Below are 21,023 nucleotides of genomic sequence, written 5' to 3'. Positions count from 1 at the left end.
TTAACCAGGAAAGTCCCATTGAGATTAAAAACCTCTTTTGCAAGGGAGTCCTGGCCAACAAGGCAGCACATTTCAAAACAGAAAATACATATAAACAAGCATCGGTGAAACCACATCCGTCATCTAAGAAATGTAAACCGAGTGTAAAAATGATAGATTGGCAGCATCACGAAAGGCAAATGTTAGATATTGAAACAAGAAAGAGAAAGAATAGCAGTGAATATTTTTGATTTAAATAAGTACAGCACTGTGCAATTTGTCACATTTATGAACATGATTAGTGATAAAATCCAATTAAATGTCATACTATCAAAGTACACGGCGTGCAGCCAAGGGCTCCTTAACCTCTTGGAAAAATGAGACTATTGAATAGAAAATGTGATTTTATTTGAAGGGAATCTGCATTGTTTATTTATCCTGATTTGTATGTTTTTTTCCCACCTTTGTAATGTTTTAGTTCCAGTCCAGCCTTTCATTTGATTGAGATGCTGTTCCATGACCTTCTCCATCTAAAACCCTACATTAGGCTTCAATTTTATATATTAAAGTTTTACTTTTCATTTTTACTGTTTCACCTGTTTGATCCTACATGTCTCCAAACCTTTGAGCTCCACTTTCAGCGCATTTTTCGGAAATACCATCGTTACAGCTTCAATGACCTTAAGTGACCTCCCTCCCTGCTTCCCTAAAGTCCATGTCCGCTGTGCGTCTGCAGACGTCCTCTGTCCACCTACGTTTAGTGGCAGCAGAAGTCACAGAGAAGCACATTTCTGCTCTGCATCCTCTACGTTTACATCTCACCAACACCACCACCCTTTCATTGGACGGACTGCTGAAAGGTATCTGGGTTTCTTGCAAAATCTCTCAAACAAACAAGACTATTTTCAAACAAAATAGTGTTGAAACCTTTATTGTGCTGCTTAATCTACAGTTAGAACCCATCCACTTTCTGTATTTGGTTTATTTGTAAAATAGATTCTAGACATTAACTACTTTTCACATTTAAAAAACATAAATTTAGCATTTTCAAAGAACTGGAGAAGTTACATTAAGCAATAATGGAAATAAACAGAATCATACTTTTAGAACCTCATTGTTTAAGGCACATTCATTCTATTTTTTTCCCTCATACTAAAAATATTTTGTTGTGAAATCAGACTGTTGAAATTGACTGTCCCCTTTAAGAACAAATATATTTTAAATAACTAAAATAAAAGCACTGTGAATTTGCTTAGGTCAAAACAACTTACATATGAGATAGAGTTGCATTGCTTAACGTTGTGATCATTAAATAAAAAGGAATTTTACAATTCATTTATTGATATTGAGGTAGAGTTTTTTTCTAAGTCAAACTCTTAAACAAAACAAAAAAAGTGTTCCAGTAAAATATCATGATAGGTATCGTATCGCGGGATGCGTATCGTATCGCCAGATTCTTGCCGATACACACCTCTAGAATTTATGCCAATCATTTATTAGAACAGAGGAAACGCTCAAAATTTAAAACAAACATTTCAAATACTTTCAATAAAATGGAAATAATGTCCAATTGAAATTCCTGAAACCTTCAAATATAACGATGAAAGGTTAAAAACTTTGAGGTAAAGAAAATGTTTTCATACCTTTTTGTTTCAACTTAAAGCTGTTGGGACTTTAATGTTTGTATAAATTCAAACTGATTAAAAGTTATAAATGAAAGTTACATATAAATATGAAATCAGATACCAGCAATAACAAAAGGAAACCTTTAACAAAAAAAAGGGCTGAAAAATGAAGCATTAAAAATCCCCCGCATGGCAGCAAACCAACGACAGAGCAGAGCAGCAAGCAAAGATCTATGTCGACGCCAGCAAGGCTCAAAGATCCTCGGCTTGTTTCACATCTTTTAGAAAAAATTCTGGAAACGTGTTTATAGAAGTTAATTTTTTTTTTTGTCTTTAAAGAAATATTCTGGAATGTGATCACATCATTGAGAAAACAAAATCTGTTACATTTACAAGAAATTTTCTGCAAAAACAGAGAAAAAAATCTGAGATTTATTATCATAAAAAAGCAAAAACAAGAGATTTAATTTTTGTTCCTAGAGCATATGTAAAGAAATGATCTTTCAAGTAAGCTTTATAATTAAAAACGTCCATGTCAGGGTTCTGACTTTTTCCTTAATAAAAGAGAAGAACCACACAGGAGATGAGAATGAGAATCGGTCTGTCACAGCGCGAACTGTCACGGAGGAGTTCTGCCTTCCTAGTGCATGGAGCCTCTTTTAATTGAAAACTGAAGGTTGCAAACATGAACGAGGGTCATTTAATCAGGAACTACAGGAACATCATATTCTTGTATAATCAGAACTTTTCAGGTCATTGTTTACTTACTGAAAGATAGAACTGAGACAATCATATTATGCTGATAATAGCGTGTGAGCAAATGATAATTACGTAACTCTAACAGTCCATATAATCTGATACTTTGGACAGAATCCTGACAGGACTGTATGATGAATCCTTGGGATGCTGTATTTCACTCTGCTATTGTATTTCTGTGTAATTTTCATTAAATATTGATTTCATATCAATATGGTTGTTTGGTTATTTATCCAATTGTTGGCCCAAAATGAGGACCCTGTTTGCTGGATTTTGTTCTGGCACATAAAAACAGGTAAAAAAACAGGAGAAAAGAAGGTTCAGTTTGATGTCTTCAGAAAATAAACTTTACTTTCTGAATGGTCCAAGGCATTCATCTCATGAATAATTTGTAATCTCTTTCATAATTATCTTCATAGTGAAGGAGGAGCCAGAAGTGGGAACCATCTCTCTCGTCTATCCCTCCCACTCCCATTTCCTCCCTCATTTACCCCCCCCCCCTCCCCCCATCCCCAACCTCCATTACGAGGCACTGCAGATGAGGCCTCTTGTCTCCCGATAGTCTGCATTGGCTTTCTTTAGCCCCCCCCCCACCCATCACCACCACCTCCCTGCCTCTGGTTTGTGTGACACTGTGGTTTGTCTGACCTCCAGTAGCACGAAACTGTCAAAAGGAGGGCGTGCTACAGCACTTACCCACAAAGAACAGGAGAAAAAATGTATTTAGAAAAAAAAAAAAAATCACCCCCCACCTTTTCAGTTAGTTTCCATTTGCCCCACCTCAGGGGGCGCCGTGTGTAGAAGACACCAGAGGCTCACGTCCCATCTCTCCTCTGCCCAGGTCAGCACCAGTTATTGTGTTTTTGGACCTGGTTATTGCACTCAGGTGGAGGCACAAAGCGGGTCAGGTGGGGACAAATGCCAAACTGTGACCCAGACCCGGCTGTAGTTACCCCCCATCCTCACCCCCCTCCTGTTATCGACAGGGGTCCTCATTGTCTTTGCAGCCTCTTTGTGTCTGACAGCATACTCACCCGTCACCTCCTTCTCCATCACCCATCTGTGGGTCCTTGTGTTTGTCTCCGACTCCCCCCACCCTCAAGCTTCTTCCTCCACCCAATTTTCTTCCCTTTCCTATCTCACCCACATCCCCCGCCCCCCTCTGAAGCTCTCCCCCTGCACACAGCACTGCAGATGAGGCCTCCGCCTCCCCCACAGTCTGCCAGGCCTCTCTAGCTCTCTCCTCCAGCGTCTCCCACCTCTCCCTTCCTCCCTGCCCTCCCTCATTCCCACTCCTCACAAAGGCATAGCAACACTCACCATGTAGCCGAGGAGCCTTGCCTCCCAGGGTCCATTTCCCATGGTTTTACATCCCATTGCTCCCAAGATGGCAACTGAAACGGTTTTGGATGAGGATGCACAAACCATCAAATCTGCAGAAGATGCATCAAAGTGAACTTGAGACGCCACAAAAGTCAAATGTATCAGAGTAGCATCACCACAAACTCCACTGAGCTCTACTTTCCTCCAATAAAATCACTTCTTTGTTGTTTCTTTAATTTCTCCCAGCGTCTTCTCCTCTCCTGCATCCGTCTGTACTCGTTTTTAGTAAAAACAATCATGGCTGCAAAGTCAAACTTTGGTACAGACCCGAACAGAAAAAACAAACGAACCTTTCTTCATCCAGGTTCACGAGTTTGTCTAATGTTGCCATGGCAACTGTGGCAGACTTACATTAAGGTAACCACCCTAAATAAAACTATAACATCTGAACCAAAATATGAGCTTTTGCTTTCAAACATAAAAAAAAATACTTTTGTGGATTTTGCTCAAATGTAGGTTAACATTTAACCTTTAGGATGTGCTGGGTCTCAAAAAATACGATGATAAAATGATAAAGGATCAAATAAAATATAAAAAACAGAAACCAATACAGTCTGACCATTGAATTAGGACCAATTAAAAGTCGTGACCTGTTGATTGGTGAGATGAACCCGGATTTGAAGAGGTTGCTGGTTCAAATCTTACACGGCTGTGGGACAGAAGCCCCGCCCTAAACAGCTGCTATAGTAGAGATGCTTATTGGCCAATGGTGGACTAAAGTTCACAGGTATAAATCCAAAAACATCCACAAAAATAATCATAGAAACTGGAAAAGGTGACGAAGTTTGGCAAAAACCATCTTTTGTCCCAGAAAAACTTAACTTCCTCTGCTGGAGGTTTGTTGGAGAGTTCTCCTGTTTTTCTGTCATTGGTCCCCAAATCCAAACGTTTCCATGGTGATGTTTACATTTATGGGTTTAAAGCTTGGTTAATAATAACCCAAAAAGACTCAGATGTACGTCAAATTAAGAGATTCGTGGAGGTAGAGAGTATGTTATATTTTAAGAATCTATATTGTGATGGAAGAAAAGGATATAGTTCAGCGATTACTCATAGGGACGTAGCATAAAAGCAGCAGACGCTTAAATGGTTTGTGCCTCTCACTGAAGAACCAGAACAGAAGATGCAATTTTTCTCTCTCGAAAGTTACAAAAATAACTGATTGGCATAAAAATTTTTGCTTTTTTAACAATAGAAGAAATGATAAAGCAAAAAAAAAAAACAAGATTTACAGACTCGTTTTACTGGATTTGATCCAACTATCCACTAAATGAACCTTTTTTTTTTTACTGAATTTGTGATTTATTTTTTCAGATTGTGTAGTTTTGTTTCATTTTTGTGACTAAAATACAGTAGTTTTGTGTATTCAAAGAAGAACAAGGGCTCTCTGCCAATTTCTCAGTTCACCAATATATACAGCGAGGATGGAAAGTTTAGGCCCCCCAGGTAAAACTTTATTTTATTGTGTATAAAAAAAGGCAAGGTAAGATGGAAAAATCCTTCATGAGACATTCTTGTTTTATATATATATATATATAAATATATATATATGAAGGTTTTCTTTCCAACATTTAGCTTTTAAAATAACAGAAAACAAAATAATGGCATGTGCAAACGTTTGGGCATCCTGCAGAAGTGATAGAATGCTCCGCCCCCTTTGGGGAAGCTGAGACCTGACAATGTCATGGATTGGTCACTATATTCATTTGCAAAGACCAGGAGAATTGAATTACTACTCTGTCTTACTGTAAAAAAGATAGTTGTAAAATGGTCTTCATGGAAGAGTCATCAGAAGAAAATGTTTGAATTCCAGCAGCAAAGGAAACATTTCACGAGTAAAAAGAAGAATGGATACAACAAAATCTCAGAAACACTTGGACTCCAACTTAAAGCCATCTGTGAAAAAGCGAGGTTGGCTTTACAAATGGATAATGACCCTAAACACACCTAAACATCCACGCTGGAGCACATTAGGAGGCATGAAATGAAGGTTTTGCCGTGGCCTTCCCAATCAGCTGACCTCAACAGGGTTGAAAATCTAAGGATAGACCTGAAAGGAGCATTGAGTAACTTTTGTAAAGAAGAATGAAGATGCCTCAAACAAGAGTTAAGAGATCCTTGGCTGGTTACAAAAGGCGTTACAAGCTGTGATACTTGGTGTGGGGACAGTCCAAGGTACCAACTCTCCATGGTGCCCAAACCTTTGCACACGAAAGGATTTTTCCATCTTTGCTTGGCTTTTGTTTGCACATTCAGATAACATTTCTCCTAGGGTGCCCAAACTTTCAATCCCCACTGTTACATATTTACCTAGTGAGAACCAAAATATATAAATGTAAAGATTTGCTTTGTTAAAGAATCAACAGAACCTTTAAAACCATCCAAAGTGAATCTGCAGTAAATGTACGGTCACTGGTTCAGTGAGAATCACAATGACAGCACTTTATTTTTCATAAATGTGTGGGTGAAAAATGAAGACGAACCAAATACACGTCACTGAACACAACCAGCTTTGCTTAAAGAACAGCAACAAAATAAAAAAAGATTCTTTAACCTTTGCTGCCGGTAGGGTCGTTACTGTCCAGCCCCGTGGGACAAAGACACATTAAGTTAAAAGTGGGAGAGTAGAAAGCAAGTACAGTTTGGACAGAGCTAATGAGCTAATGAGCAATACCTGCAGACTGTTCTGTTATCCAACAAGAGCTGTTTGGAATTCCCATTCCTTCAATCCGAGATGATGGAAAAGTCAACATAAAACAAGTTCTAATAACTCTAAAAAACAAAAAGTTAATTTATGTGTAGCTTTAATTTGCAAAGAAAAAGATGAGAAAACACGAGCCACCAAAGCCACACTTATTGTAAAGCATTGGGATGGAGAACAGATGAGGCTACCATACACACAGGTAAAAGCAAATATTTAGGCATACATTTACAGCAACATCTTTTCAAAGAAGTCTAAAAGACTGTACAAATTTACAGAACAAGTCTGAGAAGTACTACATGAAAATGATGGATTCTCTCATCAGCTTAAAAGCCTTTACTTCAAAACAACTCACTTTCTAGCCACATTGAAAAGCCCAGTGGCAAAATCAATGCTAAAAACTCCTCATGTAAGTTATATAAACAACAGAGAAGGCAAATAATTTCTACGTTTGTTTGGTGTGACCTCAGTTTTTGTACTTCGCCCCTCTTCTGGAAAACACCACAACCGCTTTGTGAATCTTTGAATCCTAGCTGCTCAGTCCTGCCTTCAGACGCTGTAAGATGGCTTGTGTTGAGTCGTCTCCTCTTCCTCGCTGCTTCACATCTTGAACGGATGTCCGACTGAAAATCATTTTTTGGTTCTTCCGTCAGTCAGACTTGCTGCTTGCCCAGCTGAGCGCCGTCTCTCCCGCTTCTTGCAGATGAGGGGACGAACTTGGGGATTATGATGGGCAGCGGATCCCTTCCTTTAAGAGCCTGTCTCTCTGAACCCGGTGTGGTTCCAAAACCATTCTCCACATGTAACTCTTCATTGTCGTCATCGTATTCATCGTCATCTTCATCATCGTCATCATCGTCATCATCAGACATGTCGTCAAGATCTGAAATGGTCTTGGTACCCATCAGTGGCTGCTGGTTACCACAGAGACCTACCCCTTGCACTAGTCCCTTATCCCCCCGCTGGTCTTCTTCGCTATCAGAGTCGATGGCAATGGGCTCAGAAAGATCTAAAGGAGTTTTCTGTGGTAAGGTGCTGCTGATTGTCTTGTTTTGGTCCTCGCTGGCACAGTCAAGACTGGGACCAAATGGCTTTGCGTTTGTACTTTGAACACTCCTAGTTGGTTTTCCGTCCTGTCGAGTCACTCCATTGACTGCTACAGCCTCCTTGTGTCTCTTGAGAGCCTGCTCTGACACCCCCATGTGCGACTTGGATGTCCGCCGTTTGCCTTGCCTGCACTCATAAACCCCTTCGCCGACAAATGCCAGCTCATGAGTGACTTTGCTAAGTTCGTACATACTGAACCCCAGCAGCACATTTGCTTTCTGGCTTTCACATTCCTGCACGCACTTCCTCCTGTTGGAGACAAAGTGGCTTGAGACGTCAGACTTCCAAAGCCAAAGATTGGATGCCAGTTTCTCCACCTCCTGTTGTGTTGGATATGGCGCCTTGTTAAAATACTCTGTCAGAAAGGCTTTCCTGGATTCGTATGACTGGTTCTCAAGCCCTTTGGGGTCAAGAGCCAGAACTATGGGTTCATCGGGATCTTCTACAAATGCCGAAGGACCATTGCAATCCCGGGGATGGGCTCTTTCTCCAGGAGGTCCTGGCCTTCTTCGTTTGGGTGCACTGGCATCAGAGCTGTCGAAGGCAGCGCGTTTGACGCCGCTGCTTTGAGACTGGCTGATGTGAGATGACTGAACCGACCGACTGTCCTGCCCGTTCTGGGCCTTGCCGACACCTCGACAGTGCACCAAGTGAAGCGTGATAGTTGAAGCAGTCATGTTACTTGTATAAACACCCAAACAATGAATGCACTTGTACGTCAGCTTCTTTTCTACGGGGTGAACTGTTTGGATAACTTGGTGCCTCTCTCTCAAATGGTGGGCTAAAGAGTCTGAAATTGGGCCCTTGAGGATTGAAAAGCAAAGAGGACAAAGTGTCTTTCCCACATCTCTCTTATATGGAACTGAAGTCTGTGGGGTACTCTTGACTCCTGAGTGGTCGGCATGGCCTGAAAGTGCTTTGGGAGGCTGCTGAGGCATCAGCCTCTTGCTTGCCATCAGAGAGGCAGACAGCACTGATGACGCCGAGATGGTGTTCTGAGCATGAAACGCCACCGATTCTTCTGGAGCATCCTTCATGTTGTACGTTGTGACAATCAGCTGCACATTTTTGGGGTTTCCCTGCTGCAGAGTAAGGTCGAAGGTTAGGGGAGAGTCTGTGCGAGGACCCACCTTCTCATCTGGGTGCGACAGCCGCATGTGAGCTACCATCTTCTCAACATCATTGAAGGTGGCGCGACAATGAGGGCAAGACAGGCCATGAATCAGCATGTGGTTTAACAGCGTGTCACTGGGTAGATAGCGGTTGCAGTACAGACACTTGCTGGTAAAGTTGTGGATCTTCATAATGTAATTTGCCACAGCAGGAACCTTTTCTGCCTTGTGCTCCTTCTCAAAATGAGAGCTGTACACGTTCTCTGGAAAAAGCTCGTTGCAGATAGTACATATTTTCCACTTCTGGGTGTAGGAAGTGCCCAGGACAGAAGAGCCCCCTTTCTTGGCAGTGACTGAGGCTACTGTTGTAGCTGCCGCTTGAACCCGTGACCCAAGAGGGTTGGACTTGAGTGAAGAAGAAGCACCGGCCACGAGTGGGCTCCTCAGACTTCCACCAGGAATGAGCTGCTTTGCTGCATGAGACTGTTGGGGCACTGAAACCTGGGCATTCCCCGGCAGAGTGACCTTAGTGTTTTGGTTACCCAAACAGAACGGCTGGCTCATCCGGGCCTTTAATCCCATCGCATCGTGTTTTAATCCTGACAGAAGGCTGCTCGAGCTGAAGCCCATCTTTGATGGAATTGAAGATCTACCCTGCTGAAGTGAGACAGGAGATCTTGTGGATGCCATAACCGCTCCTTTAGGGCCCATCCCGATGATTGTCTTGTCTCCTTGGCTTTTGGGAGGGAACATAACGATGGGCTTGGGTCGTGGAATTATCACACTGGTGTGCCCAATCATCGCAGTGACTTGGTAGCCAATCCTCTCGTGGTCCTCGATGACGTGCTGAACCAGCGCTTCATAGGTCCGAGGAACAAACAGACACTTCTTGCAGTGAATCTGGTTACTGGTAGCATTGTTGGTCTCTGGACCCCCCAGGGTCCCCCCATTCTGGGCACCTGCTTTTTCTCCTGGTCTCACGATATAGGGGTGAGCCACTTGCTGAAAGTGTTCCCGATAGATGTGCTTTCGTACCACATTGTACAAAGGGTCTCTGTAGGTGCACTTTTTACAGTAGTACACCGCTTGCTCCACAGTGTCTCCGGTCCTCCTCAGCAGACCATCCTTCATCATGACCCCACCCGTGCCTGCCACCATCCCACCAGGGGTCTGCCGCGCGGCGTTGTTGGGCATGTGGAAGAGTTTAATGTGCGTTTCCAGAGTCTTTTTATTCCCGTTGAACGTGCAGTAGGGACAGTTGAGCAGGATGTTGTTCTCAAAGTTCTCGCTGTGAACATTGCGAAAATGGCTCTTGTACGCCGAGAAGTACTTGGATGAAAAGAGGCAGCCAGAGCAGCAGAAAGGCTTTGATCTGTAGTCCTGGAGACACAAAAATTCAAAAGTCTTTATTAGTTTTTTAAAACTTGAACAGAAATAAAGTTCTTAAGGTTCTGGTGGCGAGTCGTTACAGACCTGGACTTTGGTATGCGATGGTTCCCACATGCACACATCTTCCCAGCTTGTGTGTTTGATATAGACCTCCGGAGGAGTAAAGTCTTTAAAGTCCTAAAAGGCAAAGAAAGTGATATAATAATTTCATACAGATCCACAGAAAAATAGCACATATGTGCAAACTTACAGTGTCTAAACACATAATAATCTAAAACATACTAAAGTACAAATCCAGCTCCAGTCACACCTGCAACTATTCAAACCATGACAATTTTGGACATTTGTTTAAATGTAAGTGGAAGCTTTGATTCCTTTAGGATTTCATCCAGGGACCTTCTGGGAGACACTTGTGTCATTACAAACAGTAGCAAACTTGCTGGTTAAATAAATGTTACTTCTAGTCATTTGCCAGGAGTCTGAATCATTTCAGCCAGCACAGTCCCATTTTAGAATCCATTGCATATTACAGGATATTAGGAATTTTTATGAACGAGTTGCATCTTAAAGTTAACTGAAAAAGGTGTCAGTATAAAACAAAAAAACAACAGTAATGTACAACAACTTAAAAAGGAAAAAACATCAGTTTTTTCTTTAAATATTTACACCATTCTTTGTCATTTTAAAGTGTAGGACAGTGTCAAACATCTATAATTGTATTATTTTAAAAATGACTAAGGATTACAATCAAAACCCTTCAATGTTGCTCACTCATCTTTTATGGATTAAATTGGATTTTATCATACCTTTATTTTTGTGCACCACTTTCAGACAATTTCATTTTTGAATTAGAGCTTTATATTAAAAAACAAAACAAAATAGTATTAAATATATTAAGGAAAGATGAGTTTCTTTTTAAATGGCTGTTCAAGGTGTTACTCAAATTTGCAGAAACACAACCCCAAAAAGAGGACTGACGAAAAACACGATGCCATGTTAATACGCAAGACAAACTTGCACAACTCATAAAAAAGCATAACTGCATCCTTTACTAAATTTCGAACCATATAGGATCACAACCAACAGTCTAGAGGAAACTCTGGGACCTTCTACTATGTAGACAAAAGCACGGAAGTTTGTTATAGAACGTCCAAACTGAGCATGCTCACCTCCAAGTGATCCTTGCAGAACTCAAGGCCGATGTCTCCCAGGACCTTTTTGACATTTTTTCTTGCTTTTCGTAGACTGCTGAGGTTATTGACAGGGAGCTGGAACATTCTGCCTGCATGGGGGAGAAACGTTCATTGAGACGTCAGAAACACACAAGGTCTCAAACATAAAACAGGCTTTTTATTTAACAACTCCTGAGAAAAGGTTTTTAAATTAACATGTGTCATTGAATGAGTTACTCCACTTGTAAAACCCTTTAATTAAAAGTGCAGCAAAAGAACCTTTTTTTTTAAAGGAAATTTGTTAAAATGTGTGAGATTGATAAACACAAGTGCAGCAAAAGAAAAAAATAAATAAAATCGCTGAAAGCTAAAGCAAGTGTTTAACAGGGCTATGGCAGCTCACAGGAAACAGGGAAAACATACAAAGTTAATTTTTAGGTTTTCTTTTAAATGACACAGATTGTGTCAAAAATATCATATAAACTACTTATGAGATTTAGGTCAAAATTCACAGCTTTGAAAGGAGAAAGAAAAATCTAAATCAAATAAATTCTTGATGTTTTTACCTTTGCCTTCAGTCATGATCAAACCTTTTAGAGACACTTTTGCAAAGTCAGCTGTTTTGTATGGTTACAGTCAGGTGTCTGATCAACAAATGATACCGAACGGGTGCAGAAGATCCGCAAAACCTTGAAACCCAGTCATGAACCGAAACAGAAACCGCTGTGTAAAAGACTTTAAACTGAGAGAATAACAGCCAAACAGCTACCGAGGAGAGGCTGTGAAAGACATTTTCATGGCAAAAAAAGACACGAGGTAGTGTGTCCGCAAAAAAGCAAGGTCTCTCCCAGACAAAGGTTTCAAAGCAGACTGGGGCTCAAGATGTTCAAGCTCTTCTGAAGAAGTTAGTTTCCCAATACATTTGGAGCAACCAGCAAAGTTCCTTCAGAAACCGTGTGCAAGTGTGCCTGGTAGAAATGATGCTGCTCTGAAAGCAAACATTGCATCGATTAGATTTAGAACTTTCTGATGTTCCTTTATAGTATTTTGCAGATGAAAATAAATGATTACAATTTTTTGAATCCAAACTTGGTTTAAAGCTTTTTTTATGTACATGGATGTGTATGTACACACATAGATATTTATAAACCCACACAAACATGCAGGTGCGCACAGACACAGCAGTCTTTGCATTAGGGTTTTAAATAATCTGCAGATCATTTGCATACAGCATAAAGTGTTCCTGTAAACCCACCTGCACAGCCACTGGCTGCACAACTGGCTGTGCAAGTGGGGTTTTTAACAGAGGTTTTACCTTGATACCAAACCCAGATTCTCAGGTTTATAGGGCTCAGTTTTCCATGAGCTGGACAACCAATTCTGGCAGACATGCACAGCATGCGCTTTGTGTTTTTTAACTGAAATGAAAGGCGCTATATAAAGTTCGAGTTTGAGCAAAAGTAGCTCCCTTCAGCAAAACAACCGTAACAAACTGCAGAATGTGTCATAACGCTTCTGCTTCCCATTGAGATTGATGTTTGTGCTTATTGTTGATGAACAAAGGTTGGAAGAGAATAAATATTTAGGATAAAATAACTTTAAATTGAGACAAGAAAGGTGCTGAGAATCCCCTTTTGCCATTGAATTCTTGCAAACACAAATCAGTTTTAAATATTAAGAAGTGTCTACTTGTGCTGTAACGAAGAGAAACATCCTCACCTGGTGCCACTATTTCAGTTCAGTGTTGAATAGCTAACTCTTTGTGCAGACAAGAGAAGCGATACCCTCTCTACTGTATGCATGTCCACTTTAAAAGCAGTTTTCTCTGCAACCCTGCTGCTCCGAGCCAAAACAACAGCAGTGATCTGATTCCAATGAGAAGAAATCTGCTGCATACAAATATGATCTATAAATCTATCATAAAAGGTATTGTATTTTAAATTATTGCATTTTTTTCTGTAACTTGTTTAATTCCAGTGTTTGTGTCACTTTAGATGTTAGCTCCTATTATTGGTTCTCCTTAGAGAGGAATATTAATGCATTCAAAGTTTTGGAACCTCAAATCATGACTTTCATAGATTTATTCAAACAGCACATTTGCATTTTCAGCAGCATTTCTCTTGCACGGACAGTAAAATCAGAAATTTTCAATTTAAATCAGAATACGTTAAGGTTTCTCAGGAGTCCTCATCAATGATTCAGAGTAACCGGTAGAAACCTAAACATATAAATTCCCACTCCAATTATCTTTTGATCCATTTTCAAAGAGTTCCCAGTGGTCTTTTAATCATGATTATCCCTTTCAGATCATCCCTTTGTTTACGTTCTCTTCCGCTAGCTTACAGCCCCTCACAACCCCAACCTAACAATACCAGTGCATTAAAAATGGTGATCAATTTGATCAAAGTTTGAGACAGGTGCCAAATCATGGATCTAGTAGTCTACATGTTGACTCATCAAAATCGAGCAGGAAGCTTGTAGCTTGCCGTAGCAGCTTCTACGTCACAGCTACCAACTTTTTCCAACAGCCTTTTTTTTTCTCAGAAATGTAATTTTAAGCTCAATTTTCATAATAAATGTCCTCCATACTGACATTAAACACCAAAGGAACCTGTTCAGAACACCAAAAACACGATTTTCATTGGAGTGGGTCTTTGAAGTCAATAACCTCTTTGTTTACCGAAGCGTGTTTAGAGGGCAGAATACTCATGATAATCGTGGGCATTTGTTTGAAAACCCACTGAAATATGGATGTCAACATGAACCGGAACAGAAAGTTCTGTGGCTGAAAACAAATGGTCAGATTGGAAAAGACCTACAGCTAAAACAGTTCACCTAATTAAACGTGATTGGCGCTTTGCGGGAAGGTCAAAGGTCACAGAGAGTGGAAAAACAACTGCTGGATGCCAAACATGTCCAGGGAGCACCTGAGGCGGTTCACTCCTCCACCCAAAGGACTCTGGGTGCTGCCATCGCCTCCCTCGCCCCCCCCATAACCTGTAAAAACTGAGAGGCAGACTTCAGTCCACTTCCCACTTCGGCCTTTTTCCTGCTTCCCTCCCCTTCTTGTAGATGGCGCTGGAGAGGAGTGACATTATGTAAGCCTCCCTTCACTCCGCCTGCCCCCCCCCCCCCCCCCACCTCATAACACCAATGGAGAACGGCGCCTCCTATTGAGGAAGCAGCAGCCCCCTACAAAAAGGTCTCTGCAGTGGAGGGGGAGGGGATGAGAGAAGAGGAGAGGAGGGAGTGATGTTGGAAGGGAGGAAGAGGAGGAGTGAGAAGCAGGGAATGGAGGAGGGGGGGTTAGAGGGGTGAGAGAAGGAGAGGGGGGGTGAGCAGCTAGTGTGAAGGAAGTGTGAGGGAGAGATGGAAGGGGGGAGTGAGCAGAGGAAGTGAGGCTGGTTTGGGTAAGGAAAAACAGGGGAGAGGGGGTGGGGGAAGAGGGTGAGAGCAAGAGGGGGCAAAGGATGAGGAGAAGGGAGAGGGAAAAAAGGATAGGGAGGAGAGAAGGAAGGAGGGAGGGAGCAAATGCTAGAGGAGGCCACTCTGCTGGCAGAAAACGGGTTCTCCTCCAACATGAAGAGGCCTTTGTATCTCCTGCAGCAGCAGGACACAGCCATGTTCTCTCTGGGAGCACATGCTGGAGCACCATCCAGGTGTGCACGCAGCTTCTGGGGTGGGGTGGGGGTCTCCATCCACTGCAACAGCTGCAAAAGTTTCTCATTCCTTGATTCTGAGGAGGCTGGATGCCAATCTTCAATTATGATGGACGGACTTTCACCTCAAACTCAGTCCGGAAATATTAATATTCTACAGAATGCTAAATATAAGGAGGGTGTTGACTCTTGCAGTTGCTCATAACTCCACAAAGGTTTCATTAATTGAATGCTACTGCATCCTGAAGCCTCTGCATGTTGGACTTTCTTCAAACTTATGAACTACGTCCCGCAGAAAAAAATGACAGCAGCCCTCCTTCCCCCTGGATTGGGGGAAGGCTGAGCTGTCACCACCTCTGAGGAGCCGTTTAGGAGCCCATACCAATAAACCTGAAGAGATCCTTGAGTTCCACTCAGAGTGCGCGGCATCAGCCCCGTAACACATCTGTGGGATGTCCAACATCTGGCAGGATCCAGAACGACAAAGAGTAGGGCGCACGCGCGCTCTGTTAGCCCGCTAAGCTAACAAACAAGCACCAACGGGCTGGACTCGGAATAGGCTTACTGTCGCCTCAGAATCAACCACAAACTCTTATTTTACTTCCTTATAAAGAAGTTGAAAGATATTGGAGTTTACAGAGACCCGCCCTGTTCATATAAACACCCGCCTCGTATACGAGTTACCTTAGCAGCCACCCAGCAGGTAGCCACGGTTAACGGCGAACACCCGGGGTTCACCCCCGCGGGAGGACCTCCAAGTTTACCTGCTTTCGCGTCCGCAGCGCCCGGCTGACCGAACTACGCCCGACCACCGCGATGTGGGGACACTTGCTCCGCTCTCGCCCGCTCAGGTGCTTCGTTCGTGAGGTGAATAGCAAGCCCCCGCTGCCGCTCTACCCCCCAAACCCGACTGTCCCTCTCCAACGAGGGCTGTTTTCTTCCCTGTGGTCGGCAAACAGGAACGGTGGGCGCGCGAGCTTCATCAGATAATTCCGAGGCTCGTTTCCCCGGAGCGCTGCGGGCGCAACGACCGGGTTCGCCCGCTCCTGTGAATAAATGCTCTAAACTCTGCCTATAATTTCCTGGAAGCGGAATCCACTTTGCCCATTCTCTCCTGACAGACAATACACATCCAGCCTGGAAACTGCCCTATCCAAAATGGCGCAAATAAAGGGGCGGAAGTGACGTCGGCATCATTAGCATAAACCATCTTATTGTGAGATCCCGGGTCGTGCCGTCTAATGAAAGCCCCTGATTGGTTTGTCATCAATCAGCGGCCAATTAAGCCGTTATTTATTACATTTTCCTTAACAATTACATACTTTTGAGGCCTAAAAGCTTTATAGGCTTTGAGAGAGGCCATGTGGAGGATAAACAACCCTAAAAAGCAGTTACACAAGCTAACCGACAGCGGGCGTCCTACTAGCTTGGTTAAGTCGGCGCATGCGTGCTGTGCTTACATCTGGTGTACCCTCTTTCCTCCACTCTCTTGAGTACAGCACTTAAGTTCCCAGCCGGAACACTAGGTGGCGCTAAGAAATGCAGCAGAGATAAAGGCTCACTCCCATACAGACTGTGAAAACAGTCTTTTTTTTTTTTTTTTACAATCTATGGTTGCTCCTAATAAAAAGGGTGTTAAAAAATACATCCAAATATATTCCCAGAACATCTTTATTTTGACCAGACAGATTGAGCAATTGTTTTTTCCTTTTACATTGCTGCTAATCACACCTGAACTCAAACTGTTAAACACCTATTTTACAATAAAGTGTCCTTGATATTTGTGTTGTCTATACAGTCCTGCTTCAGATTTAATGAACTAAACTAAAAAATATATAATAATAATAATAAGTGAACAAAGGAGCCAGCAAGACTTGATCATTTTTAACAAACAAAAACATTTTTAAACTGTAACCAGCCTAACGCCTTCATTCTGTGAATTGTCTGATTTAGGAATGATTAAACCGTTTTTTTTGCAAAAAGTGATGGGAATGTGAAACAACATGGGAGAATCTCTGTGCGTGAAAAGGCTTCCAACCGGGACACGTCTTTTTTTCGCATCAGCTGCCGTGCCACTTTTTGATAATCCAGGTACATTTCTGCGCACAGACCTGAAGACCGAGAGACCACTACAAAAGCTCAAGATGATCATGTTGTGGCGAAAAGCATGAGCAGTCCTTTTGCAAAAGACACGATCTCGTTGCCTCCCAGTTTGGATTCCCCGTAGACGCGGTCCACAAAGGAGATGGGAACCTGGCAAAGACAAGAACTTTAATGTCTCTGAAACATTTAGGACATAAGGGTTTGTTGAGCTTCCATTAAATAAACTAATGAAGTAAAGGATGAAGAGTTCGGATCGTAATAAATCACATAAATCACATATATCACCTATATGTGCCCATATAAAATATACAGTCTAATTATTTTAGAAAAGATTAGCATAAATTGAATTAAAATACTCTTAAAAAACATTTTTTTTCGTTGTTTTTTAATGCATCTTTTGTGTGAAACAACTAGGTGTTTTATGAAATAAACTGATCAAATAAACATATTGTTCAATTTAATTTTGAGATTTATGAAATTAAACGGATTAAGGTTATAAAAATATAAACCCAAGGCATGTTTTTTTATGTTTAATCGTTTTTTTAAGCAGTAACTTTAGTTATTTCCCTGCAGAAACAACCAAACAGATGTGCACTACTCCAGGAAGACATGAGACAGCTTGAATTTTCAAATAAAGAAAGAAAAGAAAAAAAGTGCAATACTTTTTTATTGGACTACAGGATTCTTCATAGGGGCTGCCAGCCGCGGCCAAAACTAATAAAAACAAACCCAATTTTGAGTCTCCAGTCAGCATCAGACAGTAAACATTTGCCTTGGAATCGGAAATCGGCTCTGAGCTCATTCGTTTATCTTCAGACTCACGAGCGCATCTCCGCTTGTTCACGCAGATGCTTTCACTCTGATCCTAAACGCTCTGAGCTGAAGCAGAAGAAGCTCCATGACAACAGGTGACTCATCCGCTAGACTAGAGCCCAACCGCATCTCTCTGAGATCACAGGCAACATGCAGATGCTTGGAATGGTTTTCAAGATTTCATGAAGACTTTCTTAATCATTTGAAATTGAAAGTAAAGAGAAAAAAAAAACAATAAAAAATCTCTAAAGCTGAAACTGTTTGCAGAACATTCTGAAGAACTACTTTCTGTTTTTAAGTCAGAAAATAAATGGTTTGTGATTTAAAAGGAGCAAGCTAGTATTTATTAATATTCAGTAATAGAAATGTTGTGTGCTTAATTTAGATTATTGAACCATGCTAACAGTTTGTATGCAACAACAAACACCGAAAAGACCACAGGAAAAGGCAGTTTTCTGTAGTTTCATGACCTAACAGTCGCATGAAAGTACAGAATAAACAAACAGAATTCTGATCCAAATATTAGAAAGAAAATGGATAAAAAAGAAACTTAAGTTAAAAACCCAATGGATCAAAATCATAAAAAAATTAATCACGACTGCTTAGTATCAATATTTAGGACATGGTATTACCTTTGCACCTCATTGATAGGACCTTTAAATAATAAGTCTCCCCGGCCTTAACATCATTTATTCTATTCTAAAAATACATAATATAATATATTATATTTTATTCTATTAAGCAGCAACAATGTAATTAATTGAAAGATAAATGAAACATATAAATTCCTGATTAAAAACATTTTTCTTTTTTTCAAAACAAACAAAATAAAAAATACAAACGAGAAGCTTTAAGCTCACCTCTCCGATGGTAAAGTTGAGCTGTCTGGCTCTGACGATCATCTCCATCTGAAAGACGTAGCCTTTGGAGACGCACCGCTCCACCAGACTCTCCAGAGCACTTTTCTTGTACAACCTGACGTGAGCGACACGTGTCACACACGTCACGCAGCCACAGATCCACTCACCGGTATTTCATTTACCTGAAACTGCCTGTGAGGTCTGACGCCCCCGGCCTTAACAGCACCTGAGTCAGAAAGTTGGCCCCTCGACTGATTCCAGGAGATGATGAAGTGACGGAACGTAAAGCGTCAGTCTTTCAACAAACCAACAGAAAGATGCGGGGGACTCCAACGGCTCTTACCTGATGAGTTTCCTGCGCAGGTCCCAGCCGTACACCCCCCCGTCACCTCGGTAACGAGTGCCAGACACAACATCATAATTTCCCTCTTTCTGCTTTCTAAGAGAAAAAAAATATTCAAACGTGAGGCTATGTGTCTCATTGTGTAGCTAAAAAACAACCAGAGACACTTACTGAATAAATTCAGGAATGAACTTGGGCTGAAATGAAAAAAAGAAAAAAGGCAGAAACAATAAGACCATCCCTCCGAAATCAGATTTCAGATAAACAAACAACAACAAACTAAGTGAAACAGAAAAACCACCATGATTAACTGAATGGTGTAAAGAGACGACAAAAAGCCTTAAGTTCCCAACCCAAATAAAGTGATCTCGGCTTACATGATGAGAGAGATCGGCATCCATGATGATGATGAAGTTCCCGGTTGCATGCTTCATCCCATGGATGTAGGCAGTACCTGTTGAAGGAAAAGAAAAGCTATTCACAAAGAAGTCCAGAAATAAACATGTCCACTTTTAAGGGAATAACACTTACCGAGTCCTAATTTCTTTTCTCTTGGGCGTAGAAGCTAAAACACACAACATTGGACATTTAAATAAAGAGGAAACAGCATCAACGTTCTTATTTTCTTCTATTAATCGTTAGCATAAAAGAAAACCTTAACTTACTATTTTGTCTCCTCCATAAATTTTCTGCAATTGCTCTGCCACCTCCAGTGTCCCATCTGGGCTTCCGTCGTCGATGACAATTATCTCATAGTTAAAGCCACTGCAAAAGAAAAAACAAACAAAAGAACCGTTTAACGAGATCGCTAGCGGAGTGGAAAACTTTCTCTATATTTAATGAAGCACTTTTGGCCGCAACCACTGAGAGCTTAGAGGCTGCGGACACTTGTTGACTCTCCAGAGAAGTGACAGCTCATCATAGCCAGGAGTTAACTAACTGCGGCTAACGCTAACCAAACCGAGCAGCTATATTCTGGCTGTTCCAGTGACCTACCTTTCCCCCAAATATTTCACCAAAAGCCAAACTATTAAAGGCAGGTTTTCCCTCTCGTTGTAGGTAGGAAGAAGAATTGAGTATTTGTCCTCGGTGTCCCGCTTCGGTTGTGTAGTTTTACGGCTTGCCATGGCGACGCGACACACTGGTAACCGCAACAGCAAAAGACAGAAACTTTACTTCCGGAATTGACCTTTCAAAATAAGGTTTTAAACCGTATGGTGTATTTTCAATTTTTTTTAAATTGACTTATTCCTTCTGACAAAGGTTTTGTGAGAAAATTATTTGAAATATTGTGAATTTGGACAACCCCCAAATAACACATTTTTAATCAGTATTTTTTATTAAAGATGTTTTGACCAAGCCACCCAATGGATTTAAACTTACGACAGACACCAAATACATAAATAGTTTGTTTCCTTTCATAGTCTGACAACTCTTGTGCCTTTTCACTTGCCAACTGACTAAAGTTTTAAAAGGGTTTTGGACAATAAATTATCAAACAATAAAGCACCAATATGAGAGACTTGTGCCAATTTATAAAGCTTTCAGTAAAAAGACAAATAAAAGTCTTAGCATATTTCTATCTGGAAATATAAATTATTTAAACGTATTTCTATGAGCAGATATAAATTATTTGTTCGCATTTTTTACGTCTATATCTATTGATTAAGTTAACCTTTTTTGTTACTTTCGTAGTGTGGGATGTATATTTTTATTTAAAAAATGATCTCGAGTAACCTGCAAAAAACCTTAGAAATATTTTGGAACTTTTAAAAATACTTTTGGAGTAGCAGTTACGTATGCAGCCACGCGATACAGTACACTTTTGAACTCAGTGTAAACCTTTACTTTGAAAATCTGTTTCAGAAAACGGAAGTCAAATATTAACTTTCGTGTGGGTTGTCCTCTTCAAAATAAACCCCACTGGAAACTACGGTTTACCAAATTAAGTTCCTCTTCTGTTTTGTGAACGCAAATCTTTTCCTAGAAGTTAAAAAAGAAAATAAAACTGTATTAAGTTT

At 41.1% G+C, this 21,023-nt stretch overlaps 2 protein-coding genes across 2 annotated transcripts; both read right to left on the bottom strand.

Annotated features, from left to right (window-relative positions):
• Positions 1–6,530: 6,530 nt before the first annotated feature.
• adnpb (activity-dependent neuroprotector homeobox b) lies at positions 6,531–16,072 on the bottom strand. The gene is made up of 4 exons (XM_011476780.4): positions 15,648–16,072; positions 11,222–11,334; positions 10,137–10,229; positions 6,531–10,043 (listed from the first exon to the last, which is right to left on the bottom strand). Exons 2-4 carry the CDS (start codon positions 11,327–11,329, stop codon positions 7,098–7,100), a joined length of 3,147 nt encoding a protein of 1,048 aa, XP_011475082.1. The 5' UTR covers positions 11,330–11,334; positions 15,648–16,072; the 3' UTR covers positions 6,531–7,097.
• A 464-nt stretch (positions 16,073–16,536) lies between these two features.
• On the bottom strand, positions 16,537–20,182 carry dpm1 (dolichyl-phosphate mannosyltransferase subunit 1, catalytic). Its single transcript, XM_004070293.4, has 9 exons — positions 19,999–20,182; positions 19,668–19,767; positions 19,534–19,567; positions 19,380–19,456; positions 19,174–19,199; positions 19,003–19,098; positions 18,842–18,910; positions 18,660–18,774; positions 16,537–17,136 (listed from the first exon to the last, which is right to left on the bottom strand). The coding sequence occupies exons 1-9, from the start codon at positions 20,127–20,129 to the stop codon at positions 17,032–17,034; spliced, it is 753 nt and encodes a 250-aa protein (XP_004070341.1). The 5' UTR covers positions 20,130–20,182; the 3' UTR covers positions 16,537–17,031.
• Between the last annotated feature and the right edge of the window lie 841 nt (positions 20,183–21,023).

The sequence above is a fragment of the Oryzias latipes genome, chromosome 7 (assembly GCF_053564925.1).
Source record: "Oryzias latipes strain Hd-rR chromosome 7, Olatipes_Hd-rR_3.1".
Classification (NCBI taxonomy): domain Eukaryota; kingdom Metazoa; phylum Chordata; class Actinopteri; order Beloniformes; family Adrianichthyidae; genus Oryzias; species Oryzias latipes.
This window is presented reverse-complemented; position numbering and strand designations above follow the sequence as displayed.

Excerpts from the sequence above, each read along its gene's own strand:
- adnpb (XM_011476780.4), bottom strand. The coding sequence starts at position 11,329 with ATGTTCCAGCTCCCTGTCAATAACCTCAGCAGTCTACGAAAAGCAAGA. Across the intron at positions 10,230-11,221 it reads TCTGCAAGGATCACTTGGAG|GACTTTAAAGACTTTACTCC; the intron begins GTGAGCATGCTC and ends TTTGCCTTTTAG. Across the intron at positions 10,044-10,136 it reads CATCGCATACCAAAGTCCAG|GACTACAGATCAAAGCCTTT; the intron begins GTCTGTAACGAC and ends TTGTGTCTCCAG.
- dpm1 (XM_004070293.4), bottom strand. The coding sequence starts at position 20,129 with ATGGCAAGCCGTAAAACTACACAACCGAAGCGGGACACCGAGGACAAA. Across the intron at positions 19,457-19,533 it reads AGAAAAGAAATTAGGACTCG|GTACTGCCTACATCCATGGG; the intron begins GTAAGTGTTATT and ends TTCCTTCAACAG. Across the intron at positions 18,775-18,841 it reads GACCTCACAGGCAGTTTCAG|GTTGTACAAGAAAAGTGCTC; the intron begins GTAAATGAAATA and ends CGCTCACGTCAG.